This window comes from Felis catus, chromosome C1 (assembly GCF_018350175.1).
Source record: "Felis catus isolate Fca126 chromosome C1, F.catus_Fca126_mat1.0, whole genome shotgun sequence".
Lineage (NCBI taxonomy): Eukaryota > Metazoa > Chordata > Mammalia > Carnivora > Felidae > Felis > Felis catus.
The window spans coordinates 124,109,433-124,123,975 of NC_058375.1; the positions used below are offsets into that span (position 1 = coordinate 124,109,433).

Genomic DNA, 14,543 nt, shown 5'->3' on the forward strand with positions numbered 1-14,543 from the left:
GAGGTACCTGGGGGGATTGGTAGTGGTGGTGCGCAGCCTGGTAGAGGAGCTAGAAGCTTGAGAGACAAGCATCAGCTAGAGACTGTTATTTGATTTTTTACTAACCAGGTCCAGCAGGTTTGGCAGGGGTGAGACTCCCCTACCTCCCTTCAGAGATCGGGGCTCCATTGCTGCAGCTCGCTGGGTCTTGCCTCATCTGACATTCTGCCCCTGGCTTGCTCTCTCTCCCCATCCCCTTCCACCTCTGCCCCATGCTCATGCCTTCTCCAAGCCCCTGTATGCAGGGAAGAGGCAGGAATATTTGTTATGCCTAGCTTGGCAAATGAGAGTGGGCATCTCTGTGGAAACAAAGCCAGAAAATTACTTCTGTTGGAAACCTCACCCGCTGGGCCACCTACCCAGCTCCTAAATCCTGCTCCTGCTGCTCTGCTCTAACAACCTGGAATTTTCAAATATATTTCAAAGTTAAGCTAAAGAAACCAACCTTGAAAGAAAAGACATGTATTTACTTTAGTGTTTTATGAGCCCGTAGGCAGGGTTTTGGAAAGTAGGTTTCTTTGGCCACATTCAGTTTGATTTAAAGAAGCAAGTGGGGAGGAGAAAACAAGGGAATGTGGGGTCACAGGACACTCCGTTTGAAAGGAAAGGCCTCCCAGGCATGCTGTCATTGGCAGGGCAAGTGGCTAATGATGGAGCAGTGGCCTGGGGGAGGGGTTGGTGGGTAGTGTATGGGGTGCGAGGCAGAGGTCCCTGACTCTGCATTTCCCACAAACCATGGAGGGACAGACTGCCAATATCAAGTGGGATATTGGCTATCAAGAGGGATATCCCTCTACCTGTGGGAAATTGCAAGAAGCCAGGGAGAGAGGGCGCATTTGAGAAAGGACCATATCTTGGAGAACATCCAATAAAGCTTCCTGGTCTACTGGCAATTCCATTCTGCAGGGTGGGGACCTCTATTACAAAATCATGTTACTTAAACAGGCAAGGGTGGGTCACTTTCATAGGTGCATGTGATGAAAACCAGGCAAAATGGTGACTGGAAGGGAAGACAATCTTAACCACATACCCAGGACATGCATTCCTTGTAGTGTTTTTCTCTGAATCGTTTCTATTTCCTTTTCAGATCAATTTTGCCAGCATTTAAGAAGTTAACACTGCTGCGTCCACCATACCTGCCCCTTCCTGGGGTTTCTTGGAAGCCAGCATGCACCCACAGCCACGCCAGCTGTCTGCATACATTCTTTCTTCCTGGCAACACTGTCATCAGCCAGGATGAGCGGCTGCCTGCTCTGTGAGGGTGTGTAGATGACAGAGCTCTGGCAACAAGTTCACTATTCAAGGCAGAGGGCAGGTGCCAGGCTAGAGGAAAGCATCTTCTTGCTGGTGGTGCTGCTTCCAGAGTTACTCTACCTAGACCTCAGCTTCTTATCCAAAGAAGCACCATTCGCTCAGAGGCTGCAGCAATACTATGAAAGGAACCACTCCTCTCAGATGGGATTTGCTCTGGGTAGAGAGATTAGGATGAGCAAAGTGAGTATATTGAAAAAACAACTCAGTCTGAGACTCCCTTCCTTTTGCAAAAAGATCAAAAAGAAAAGTTAAAGGAACAAGTTCACTGTTTACCAGGATCCCTGGCCATCCCCTAATGTTCATTCCTGATTGCCTTGCATGACTCATTTAAACAGAGCAATGTTAAAATTTGCACCCTAAAGTAAGTTCTTTCATACTCCAGTAGCTGTTCATTGACACAGTTTGGTTTAATCTCTTTCTCTCTCTCTATTAAGTTTATTTATTTATTTTGAGAGAAAGCACAAATGAGCACACATGAAGTGGGGGGAGGGGAGGGAGGGGCAGAGAGAGAATCCCAAACAGGCTCCTCACTGTCAGCGAGGAACCCCATGCAGGACTTGATCCTACAAACCATGAGATTGTGGCCTAAGCCAAAATCAAGAGTCGGATGCCTAACCGACTGAGCCACCCACACACCCCTGGCTTAATCTGGTTTCCTTTTCCAAGATGTTTTCAAATTGCCTTTGGACCATCTTCCTCTTCCTCCACTTACTTCCCTCCAAACCCCACCCACCCCTACTCCCCACTGGAAGCCCACTGCCAGAGGGAGAGACAGGATCACTGAATACAAAGCTTGTATCAAGCTACATACGGAATCATGGAACTCCCCCTCAACCTCTGACATCTTTCTACACCGGGCTCCTAAGACACCACACTTCCCTGGGTCTACTGCTCCCTCCCTACTTGCTTCTGCTCAGTTTCCTTTGGGGGCTGTTTCTTTTCTCCCTGACCTGTCAACTTGGGAGGACCAAGTCCTCTCTCTATCAATACTCTTTCCCCTCCTGGCCTCACTTGGATCTGCTATGTGCTGATGCTCAAATTTACATCTCTAGACCAGACCTCATCTGCTGAGCTGCAGATGCCTACAGTATGCTGCCTACCCAACACCTCCACCTGCTTCACAGGCAGCTCACACTGAGCATGTCCAAGATGCTTCCTCAAGCTCCAACCTCAGCCTTCTCCATTTCAGTCAGTCAGTCCCTTCCAGGACCCAAACATCAGATCCACCCTTGACTCTGCCTTTTCCTTTACCCCCACCCTCTAATCTATCAATAAATTATGTTGTCTTTTTAACTAGACCTGGAATCAGACCATTCTCACTCCTTGTGTTATATTAGATGGATGTGGCTATTAATATTTAAGTTGAACTTAATTAAAATAAAAAATAAAATAGAGGAAAAAATGGAATGGGCCAAGTAAGAACTCATACGAAAACAAGAGCAAAAATTAAATTTAAAAATTAAATTTATATTTCCTTTCTTATACTAGCCACATTTCAAGTGCTTATGGGCCACATGTGGCTCGTGGCTCTGGTACTGGACAGTGCAGATGGAGAACATTTCCATCCCTGCAGAGAGAATTACTGGCCAGTGCTGTTCACTCCTTTCACTGAGACCACCCTGTTCCAGTCACTAACATCTCTTGCCTGGATGACTATAATAGCCTCTGAGCCGATCTTGCTTCTTCAGTCTTCATGACATGGCAGCCAGAGTGATCCTTTGGAAATATCTCAGGTTATGCCTCTCCTCTGCCCAAGGTTATCTAAAGATCCCATTCATGTCTATCAGAAAAGAAGCAAAGTCCTCAGAATGGCAAGCAAGCCCTTATGAGCTCTGGTACCTTTTACTTGTCTGACCTCATCTCCCCCACCTTCCAAACTGCTCTGACCACAACCACGCTGGCCTCCTGCCACTCCAGCCTCCAGGTGTCCGCACTGGCTGGTCCCTTTGCTGAGCATGCTTTTCCCCCATATGTCCTCCTGGTTCACTCCCTCTACTCCTTCCAATCTCAAACACCACCTTCTCAGTGAGGCTTATTTAGACACCTTTTAAAAATGTTAACCTCCCCCCAGGGAGTCCTGCCCTCCCGTACCCCACCCTGCTTCACCTTGTCTTTTCCACAGCACTTATCTCCTTTCAGCAAATGATATGCATTTACTAGTTAATCATATCTATTGTTTACTCTCTGGTGGGGAATCTTGTCTAGATACTCACTGCTGGAGAGCTGGCCCAGAGGAAGCTTTCAATAAATATTTGTTCAATAAATAAATGGAATTTTGGAGTTGGAGGGGGCCATGGAAATCATTCTTTAGTGGAGCAGCTGAAGGTCAAGTTAGCTGGAGGTGAAGTGAGTCACTGTGGACCCACAATAAGTTCAAGGGAAAAGCTTGGACTAGGAGCTGGCCTGGCCCTAGGTGTCTTCTGGGCAGTCCCATAACAATGACCTTCCCTTCCCCTTTCTCTGCCACAACCAGAGGGGCACTAACAAACCACAGGGAGCAGCAAGGACAACAAATGGGGGGACAACAACCTAACTACTATGCCAGGGGTACCTGTCACTTCCTTCCTGGTAAGACTTTGTATGACTTAACCATTGGTCTTGCTTCTCAGATGACTAGTAGGAAGCAAGGAACAAATTGGAGGCTCAGGTTAATGGCCAGTGCTGGTCACTCCTTTCACTGAGACCACCCTGTCCCAGTCACTAACATCTCTTGCCTGGATGACTATAATAGCCTCTGAGCTGATCTTGCTTCTTCAGTCTTCACGACATGGCAGCCAGAGTGATCCTTTGGAAATATCTCAGGTTATGCCTCTCCTCTGCCCAAGGTCATCTAAAGATCCCATTCATGTCTATCAGAGAAGAAGCAAAGTCCTCAGAATGGCATAGCCAGAATAGGCCCATATGTTATATTGCCAAGGCTCTTGGAAACTGGAAACACACATGCTTGATAGGTTTTCCCTAAAGCAATATAGCAGTCTTGTTTTAAAAAAGAAAGTCATGCTTTCATCATATAATTGATAAATTAGTATTAGAAAAAAAGTTGATTAGTATGAACAAAATGATTCTCCATTGCATTACTGAAATACTTTGGACAATCCAGAGTAGATTACAAGGAAAGTAGATCCCAGATCCCAGTTTGTGTTATGGGTCCATTTGTCCTCCTGTAGCTATAAGGAAAGGCCATCTGAATATACACATTTTTAAATGCCTAGGGATGATGGTTTTTCTGCTGCCAATTCTGATTCAAGAAGAAAATACAGTGAGCAAGTCTGAACTTCAGAAACAGATCTGTTCATAACGGCATGGCTCACAGGTGCAGAGCTACACAGCACGATATTAGTAAAAAGCCTGGAAGACTCCATCCATGGCTCACTGGATGATTTAACTTGCCAGAGGATGTAATTAAGAACAAAGTTATCTTTCTAGTCATTCCTTCATTACAGAGATAACTCAATTGGAGACTTTTTGGGAGATGCCAGATTTGGAAATAAAATCCTTATAGACTGCACTGAAATGTCATGAAGATTATACCAGAAAACAAATTGATACACATAGACAATCTTCTGTACATAGCAGAAAATTAGATCTCAGGAGAAAACGCAGGGCTAAGATGTAAAGTCAAGGGTGGGGGCATGGAGGCAGAGTACTGTGAAAGGCAGAATCAGCGGCTTCCCAGAGAGAGAGGAGCCCCGAATGCCCAGGTGCTCCCAGAAATTACCTTGGGTGGCGCTCTTCATTGCTTTCACTAACTTGCCCCTTCCAGCTCCAAAACCATTATTTCCATAGTGCAGGTCACTGTCACTATCACTGCCACCACTGGCAGAGTACGCACACATTCTGGGTACCTTGTCCTGAATAAGTAATACGAGACTGTTAAGATTATTCACGCAAGTCAAAACGGGGCAGAACATCCTGTGAGAATGGCAAACAGTTCACAGTTGGCTGTCATTGTGCGCACAGAATTCCATTCTGCTGCCCCACCCCCAAGAACAACTCTGCTTTTCCTTTCTATCTGCCTCATGCCGAGCTGGCACAGTTTACTCAATTATTGGAGCTGCAGAAACAGGGCTGTGGTAATGAAGCCATTGACCACTCGCAAGCCATTGTCCCAAGCAGAGGAAAGTCCTTGCATTTACCTGCTCTGCATTTTGTACCCTTCTTTATGGGGTCTTATTTTTCTCAAGTGCCTATTATGAGCTGCTCTTTTAAGCCTAATGGCTTATTTGTTTAACTGATCTCAGCATTGGCTTTCGAGTATCAGAGGGTATGAAAAAAATCAACCTTAAGCACAAAAGAATGCATGCTTGCCTCATTTATAATTTTCTTCTACCCCTTGAAAGGACAGGAGCCTTTAGAAGTGTGTGATTGCTAACCCGATATAATCCTTGAATCGAGTGAAAGTTCATGGGTTCAGGGACTCAGTCTCCCCTCTTGCTCACATGCACACACAGCCTGACTCTTGAGACATCACTGGTGTGGTGATGCGGCCCTGCCAGGAATTGCTGAGGTGGTTGATAGTGTACAAACCATTTCCCCTTTGTGCATAGAATCAGAATACTAGATCCAAGATTGCAACCCGGTGTACGGAATTATAAAAGAATGTCTTTTACGTTTGAAGGCTTTCCCGTTAGAGCCCATTATACCTCACCCATCCTAGACAGTTCAGGTACAGATGTATGGGATGGGTCTCTAAAGTCTGTTAGGGAGGATGCCATTCAGTTGGAAATTATAAAAACTCATTTTAGGATGTAAGCTCCCTCAGCTAGGGTTACAAGTTCAAGCAACAATTCATTTCCTTTATACCTTCATTCATGTATTCATTCATTCACCCATTTAACAAATGTTTATTGAGTGTCTATTCTGTGCCAAGAGGTGTGTTAGTCTCTGGGGTTACAGAGCTCAATACAAGAGATACCGGTAGCCCAGCAAGGATGATGTCCTCACGGATAAGTGTCCTGGCTGTGGTTCCATGGGAGCCCCACATCTAGAGTTCCAGCAGGACCCCAGTAACATTTTCTGGGTATGATGAGATGCACATTTTCATCTCTCCATTCAATAAACACTAGTGGAACCAGACACTGTGCTGGTGCTAGAAATATAAGCTAACTCTTGCTTCTAAATTTCCTTCCCTGGTAGTCAGCAAAGCAGGGTTCTAACTTCCAAGCCACAGCAATCACTCTCTCAAATCAGAGCAGGATTTCCAGTGGGCAGAGCTGGGGCAGGGTGAGGGAGAGAACCCCAGAGAGAGGTATGTATTTGGTGGGCATATATGTTGGGGGAAGAGTGTTCTTCCCTCACATACAGGGGGACAGCAGTCCCCGGGCTGGCACTCAGTTGTTATTACATTTACTTTCTTGGACTTGCCTAAACCTCTTTGCCACTGTTACCACCTGTTGGTTTTGAATGATTTCCCTTCCAACTCTGGGTGTATTTAGGGTTTTCTCAACTTTCCAGTTCCCAAAGCAAGCACAGAGTCCTTGGGACAGCCCATGGACCAGCAGCATCAGCATCACCTGGGAATCTGTCAGAAATGCTTGGACCTCAACCCAACAGTACCAAATCAGACATGGTATGCATGGATCTATAGCTGTCCAGGTGATTCTGAGGCCCACTCAAATTTGGGAATCATTGATTTGGAGGAGTCTTAACACTTTTATGTTTAAATTAAGGCATGATAGGGGTGCTGGGTGGCTCAGTCGGTTAAATGTCCGACTTCAGCCCAGGTCATGATCTCACAGTTCGTGAGTTCAGGCCCCGTGTCAGGCTCTGTGCTGACAGCTTGGAGCCTGGAGCCTACTTCAGATTCTGTGTCTCCCTCTCTCTCTCTGCACCTCCCCAGCTCATGCTCGCACTCTGTCTCTGTCAAAAATAAATAAACTTAAAACAAATTTTAAATTAAGGCATGATAAAGTACACTGGCTTACTCTTTTCCCTCTTAGGCTCCTGCCTTAGAGAGGCTACCCTTCTGAGTGTTAGACATGGAATTCTGAGGGCTGGATTCTAGTCCTGACTCCTTTCCTGTGGACCCTGAGCATGGTCCAGCTTCTCTCTGGGGTTGTGTTCTCTGCTGTAAATTAAGACTCTGGGCCCAGAGGATCTCTCTCTCTCTCCTTTTCCATAACACCATGCTGAGGTGCTAAAGGCTGAAAGAAGGTTCGGCCCCAGTGACTGTGGGGGACCCCAGATGTGGGCTAATTTGGGTATCTTCTCAACATAAGTTGGTAGAAACTCTAGTAGAAATAGCAATGGGTGCTCCTAATGCCAAGTTTGGGAGAGGCAAAGGCAGCAGGAGTGGGAAGATTCAAGGAAGGGTGGGGGAAACTCTGATAATTGATCCACATGTTCTTCTTCCCCCACCTTGTCACTACCAGGTGCCACCAAAGACACTGAAGGGGCCCAGCCCCAGGAAGTTGAGAAACAGTGAACAGTTTGAATATGGCCCAGGTAACTAGCTGGAAAAGGTAAATAGGAGGAAGCCTAGGAGAGAATATCAGGTAACCCCAAGGGATGATAGAATGTCCTTGAGCCATGAGCAACTTCCCAGGTCCAATCACACATCAGGAGGCATATGTGTGCCATCTCAGGGTGGATAAAGATCCCATAGCAAAACGATGGGACTGAAGACACAGAGATCTCACTGACACTCTGACACTGGCAAGTCACTGGCCTCCTCCAGACCTCAGTTTATTCCTCCCTAAAAGAAGTATAATTATACCTCCTTTATCTGTCTCATAGGAGCAAGGTAAAGGTTAAAAAGTAAGAAGAAAATAATGAAAAAGTATCACTGAATCATTCTCAGTGGTGTTCTTATCTTGGGAAAGTTCTATGCCACCTAGTCTGGACAGATCATCTATGCCTCAAGAATCTAGGCGCAGATCTGTGGAGGCGTTTCACTTCCTCCCAACAATCCATGCTATCAATTAATAATTCAGGCAAAAAGGTGAGCTCTGGACCTTAGTTTTTATTCACCGAGCCAATGGCAAATTTGATTCAAAAGTTGAATCTATTGTCAAAGTGTTTAAGGAGATCATTGTTCACCGTCGGGGCAATAAGTGGAGGTACGCTTCTGTCAGCCTCTCCCTTACCTGGGTCTCAGCCGTGGGGGCTGCACAGCCCCAGTCTGGAAGCTGCTCAGTTGCCATTGTGTTTTCGGCATATTCAAATGACGAGCAGGTCTGAGGCCTTGGCTCTGCTTCATTCTGCTTTTGGGAATTGATTTTTCCTAAATGAGAAAATGTACGTCAAACCACAATCAGCTTTCTTCAACTTTTTACAAGTTCAGGGAGGGAAGTGAGGGAGACATTCAGGAAAAAAAAAAGTCCAAATACACTCAAAGCTGGGTAGCCCAACATTCTGTCCCCTGTAAATCTGTGCTAACTAAACATCTGCATTGCATGTTGTGTGTATCTGTAGAGGATGTCCACCTTGGAGAGCTGAAGGCAAACTTTCCCACAAAACGTTGATAGACTTTTCACATTAGGAAGAGGTTGGGGGGAAAAATCATTTGGGAAACAATGATTAGTCCTCAAATAGTGTTATCCATCAAATAACAAACAGGTTTCCTTTTTGGAGCACTTCTCAGAGCCTTCATTGTGCTACTGGAAGTTGTCATGATGTCCCAAAACAGGATTTGAATTAGAAGCTTCCCAAAGATACTTGGGCAGGGAACCCTTATTTTCCTAGAATACCCATTATGGTCATTCCCAATGCACTCATAATGTACAACGGGAAACTTTGCTCTTAAAGATCTGGCAGGGCAGTGCTTCTCAAGCTTTTATGTGCATACGCATCGGCCGAGTTTTTGTTAAATTGCAGATTCTGAATCAGGAGGTCTAGAGTGCGGGTCTGAAAGTCTCCATTTCTGAAAAGCTCCCAGGCGATCCTGATCCCAACTAGCCGATGGATCACACTTTGAGTAGCAAGGGCGTAATTAGCAGGGAATGATTAAAGAAAGTGCCTCCATTACCCTTAATAGTAGATTAACCTGCAGAGTGTACTCCTTCCTTGTGCCAGAAAGGAGAATTGCTATTATTATCCTCCAGCCTCAGTGATTACCGACAGGACATGCTGTGATAGCCTCTCAACAGCATTCTGCTTGTGAGCAGAAGTGAAGTAATTGTATTTTCATCAGCACTGAGAGGTTTGTACAGTTACCTCTATTTTTGATAGGGGAATAAGTGAAAAACCAATTCAAATACAGGCATTAGGGGAGCCTAGGTGGCTCAGTCTGTTGAGCATCTGACTTCAGCTCAGGTCATGAACTCACGGTTCATGAGTTCAAGCCCCATGTCGGGCTCTGTGCTGACAGCTCGAGCCTGGAGCCTGCTTCGGATTCTATGTCTCCCTCTCTCTCTGCTCCTCACCTGTTCACATTCTGTCTCTCTCTCAAAAATAAATAAAGATTAAAAAAATTAAAAAAAAAACAAAGAAAACAAATACAGGAATTAAACAGGAAGTGACTCCTCCTCTAGGCAGGAATAACCTCACTCTCCTTTTGTTCCAGCTGGTTTTCCATTCCCTGGCTTTTTAATTGAGTAACCAATGGCCATAGAGAAAAGAGAAGCCTTGGAAAGGCAGCCCTACCTCTGGACCACAGTGATGGCATCATTTGATAGATAGGAAGCTTTGGGGTGGGAGACACAAAAATACCCTGCAGTTATGTTGACCTCACTCTCTACCATATACTACTTTTTTATAACTCTTCATGACAATTTAATTAAGACACAAACCTCCAAAATCCAGCACAGTGGATATTAGCAGCAAGATCAGAACAATCTCCTTCCAATCCCCTTCTTATGAAGCAATTCAAGGCTTGTGGTTTCTATTCAATTTGTTATAATGACAGTGTTTAATCATGAAGTCTACTTGGCAGCCCGCCGCTGAATTGAGGTCACACATGTGACTATTCAAGCATGGAGCATATAATCTATAACTAAGATCTTGCCCCTGAATCTCTGGAGGCTGTGTCATTAATTAACAATGCATTTATTTAAAAAATAATATGCATTACAGCCTTTTAAAATGTAGCCTTGGCTTGAAACGAGCAGAAGTTTGTGATGAAACATTCATGGCAGTTAGTATTATTGTATGAAGAACTCAGCCATGGGATTAGCTCAATCACATTTATTCAAAGATATTTAATTAAATGCCTTCTTTTCTAATTTCTCAAAAGTCTATAGTATAATTTCTACTTGTGGCTCCTTTCTAGTCATCAAATTATAAAAGAAAGTGTTTAGAGTTCTCGTTCATATGCTTACGCACGTCATAAATGCAACATAAGCCATGCAAGTTAAAAATTATTTAGTATCATCCTGCACTGCAATAAATATTTTTAATCTTGAGGGAACAATGAAAAAAAAAAAACTTTGACCCTTAGCCTGCTCCTGTCTTTAATCATGGAAGCTTGTTTCAATTGACGGTGACGAAGGGCGGTACGTCTCAGTGCAGAGGCTCATTCCACTGCACTGCAGCTAATGCACAATCTACTGCTGAGATATCAAACAAAGTTTTTTATAGTTCAACATATAAATATATTTGAGCAGGATGGGAATATGTCAGAAGACATACATTTCTGGTTAGAGGGCAAACAACATTTCAGCTAAATTTATGTCTTGAGGCTAACCTGGTCTATATTCAGATTTAGGTTTTACAAGATAAAATCCTATGGGTATGTTGTGTGTGTGTGTGTGTGTGTGTTTTCTCTTAATCAATTTATATATCCATATACCTGGGCTTAGGTGCTTGTTTCCTTTATATGTGTGTACACTCTTTAATGTAATGCTAAGAGTAGATGATGTTTAACAGTCGTCCTTTTACTTTTTGGTTGAGGATTTACAGGGATTTTCATGCATCCACGTTTCCATTGGGCAGAGGTCACTGACTGACCTCCTGGTGGAAACCTTCTCTGCTGCATGTTTTCCATTTTTTTTGTTTTTTAGCAAGTGCATTATTTTGGTGTGGAAACAATCTAATTTGGAAGGTCATAGGTGTTTTACCTGAGGAGGCTGGTTTGGGGAGGCGACTTTCAAGAGGACGCATCCCCCTGGTGGTCATGATGGGGTCGGATGTGGAATGAACAATGGCATTATCTGCAGAGACATGGCTGTCTGCAGAGGAAGGCACTTCTCGTTCAAGGGTCTGAGCTCTGATAGAGGAAGATGCACAAAGTGTTGGCTGGAGAGGCAGGATGGGTTCGGTGTCCTCTGGGGAGTCTGGGTGGCATATGTACCGCCCTGTGGAGCGATTTCCAGAGTCTGGGAGCGGGAAGGTTCCGATCCCACTGTCCAGTGTCCTCATCAGGCAGTTTGATTCTAGACAAAGTAACAACATAGTGAGGATTAAAGAATATTCACATAAAGGAATAAAAGTATCACAGGTATTTGTATCTAATCTGGAGGAAGGGAGATATCTAGAAGGAAGAAATACTATTAATGGGGTAGTAAATTTCCAGTGAGTGGCATCATAAGATTTAATTAAACATGGAGATACTCCCTTCATTTAATATGAGGTAAGGCAGCCAGCCATTCCTGGCAGTGAGAGTCACATATACATTTTCCTGGCTGGTTCTCCCGAATTATCATACAAAAAGAACAGTCATTAGAGACCAAAACATATTTTTGGTAAGCTGTATTTCAACTGGGAATCATATGACTTCAACCAATTAGGTGAAATTTATTAAGCGAAATATGATGAGTAATGAGCACACATAACACATTGAAGTGATGTCCTGACAAAGGTAATTGTGCATCTCTTACATGAATTATCATCCACTTGTCAGTTAACGGAGTCTCTGGCCTCTCAAATTTAATTGTGAGGGCAAGTAATTCACATGCTACAGGGATCATCCCCAAACATACCTTACCCATGATAACATCACTGTATCAAGTGGGCTTCATTTGGCCCAAGTGCCATTTGAAGTCAATTTGTTGAGAAGACCACAGAGCCACTTCATGTCTTTCAGTGACTTTATGCAGTGACAAAACCCATCAGTACCTTCGGATATCTTGTCACTCCCAGAGATCTCACTACTCCCTAAAACAAATCAAGTTGATTTCACCATATGGGGGTAACATATTCTGCTGTGTCTCATCTTTAAGAAATTTTATACACAGATAAAAATTCAGTATCTGAAAAATTTATTCTGTATTTCACTTCTAAAATGGTGGTATGATTTACCAAAGCCAATGAGACAGCTTCCAAGATCTGTTTGTCACCCCAAAAGTCTCATGTTTATATGACAATCTTCGAATAAAGCATCCTTAGTAAAGTTTTTGTCAGCAGCTTATACATCTAAGACTAAGTAAGAGGCACAATTCAGCACCCTTTTAGGCACGGCAGAGAATATAACGGAATAGGGCATAATCTTTGCATCGAGAGGCTCAACATTGAATATTTTACAGTGAGCAATGGTTTGGAAAATGGGAAAGTCAATAACTATTACACGACCCCAACACAGGATTCTTAACCTCTTGAGGTCTCAGGTTCCTCACAGGATTGCTGTGAGGATAAAAATGTTTGCCAGCAAATTTCTAGAATTGAGAATGACACCAAGCATACTGTGAAGTGGCTGGAGGAATTAAATAATGAACAGTGACATACACAAAATACTTAGTATATATATTAGATATTAGCAGATAGTTTATCCATCAGTGCTTTTCTTACATAATCGCCTTTGATGCTGAGCAACTAGTATCAGAATTCCCAAATCTGTCCATTCCCCACCCTCTTCCTCAAAACCTCTTTGCTGTAAATGAGTGGAAGAATTCTGGGAATTTCCTAATAGTAAGGTAAAAAAAAAACCCAAAAGGGTAGGGGTGTGGACAGACATGGTTGTTGTAAGTTCTAGTAGGTTTGATGCTGGTTTTGGAAGCACTGGGAAGACAGTCCCCATCAAAGGAGAAGCTTCTGTTTTCAAAGGGATATTTAGTGGGAAGATGCAGATACGCTCTTGCATTTAGCCATCTCCTATGCCATCTGATCTCAGATACTGGTTAGGGATTGCAGGGGCCTTGATTCATATGACTATGTTCTGGGGTAGGCTTTTGTTTTGCAGGATCACAAGGGCTAAGTTTTAGCTCCATTCATTTCAAGGCCTCCACCTGGGCAGCTTTACTCTCTATCAATTTTAAAGATTATTCTTTATCTTCTCCATTCATTTTCTCCTCAATTAAGGGGACCTGATTGTTACAGAAGGGCCTTTTTGAAAATGAACAGATGTTTGCATGGGGAGGCATTGCCAGAAGAGTTAAAAAAAAAGACCCTGCTATTCAGAATTTGAGGTCCTTTTTTCATTTTAGCCTAGAAACACAAAACCCCTCGGCTTTAGCATATCTGTGCGTTGTACTTGGGGCAATTCTAAGAGGCTGAACTACTTCAATATCATACAGGAGCATGTGGGTCTTCATTAGAACTGGTCCAGTGTCTGGGAATGGGAAATGGACTCAAGGCACACAGCAGCGGAGGTGTGTTAGTCTCCACGTGCCCCAGGCTACCTCCTGTAATAATTTACTCCCAGCACCTTCAGGACTGCACCTGAACTAAAGAGTGCTCAGCAGGAGGAGGCAGGTGGAGCTCTTTTCCTTTTGTGGGCATGCATCATTAAATCCGGTTACTTATTGTGGCCAAAGGACTTTACTCCTTTCTTTGCATCAGTCTTCATCTTCCAACCTTATAAGGTAAGAACTATCATCACCATCTACAAATGAGGAATCATAGCTCAAAAGGTCCAAGTAACTTGCCCAAGGCCTTGCACTATAAAAAAAGAGTTTGGATTTGAATCCAGTCAGATGTATTTACAAAGACCATGCTCTTAACCATCAAGCTATCCTGATACTTGCCCAAAGTACGGATAAATCCAGATGTGGGGTCCACTCGTTTAATAGCCATTGAGGCAGCCTTGTGAATGCAAAGCTCACAGAATGCCCCTCTGCTCCTAAGCAGGAGTTCAGCTTCTCCTATGGAATTGGAGCAGGTGCCTGAATTCTAGCTGGTTCTCCTGCTCCCCATCCTGAGGTCTGAGTCTACTGTTGACATTCTCTGTGTCTAGGTGGTTATTGCCCCATCATGCAAGATGCCTGCACACCCTGATCTGCATGGTTCCTGAGAACCACTATTGCTCAGTAACTCTTCCCTCTGCCTTCTTCAGTTGCATCCATAGACTTCCATGCCAACATTTTTCTGGCCTTAGTCTT

The 14,543-nt window shown here is 43.9% G+C and overlaps 1 protein-coding gene across 8 annotated transcripts in view; it reads right to left on the minus strand.

The window, feature by feature from the left end:
- The window catches only part of NCKAP5 (NCK associated protein 5), a 974,188-nt gene that overhangs the window by 48,527 nt on the left and 911,118 nt on the right, over positions 1-14,543 (minus strand). For 7 of the 8 annotated variants that reach the window (XM_045034779.1, XM_045034780.1, XM_045034778.1 and 4 more), the window contains 2 exons: positions 11,349-11,663; positions 8,439-8,575 (listed from right to left, as the gene is read on the minus strand). In XM_045034779.1, the coding sequence (XP_044890714.1) occupies positions 8,439-8,575; positions 11,349-11,663 (452 nt within the window). Of the gene's footprint in view, positions 1-5,071; positions 5,205-8,438; positions 8,576-11,348; positions 11,664-14,543 lie in introns of all 8 variants that reach the window. The other variant, XM_045034783.1, reaches the window with a different exon arrangement.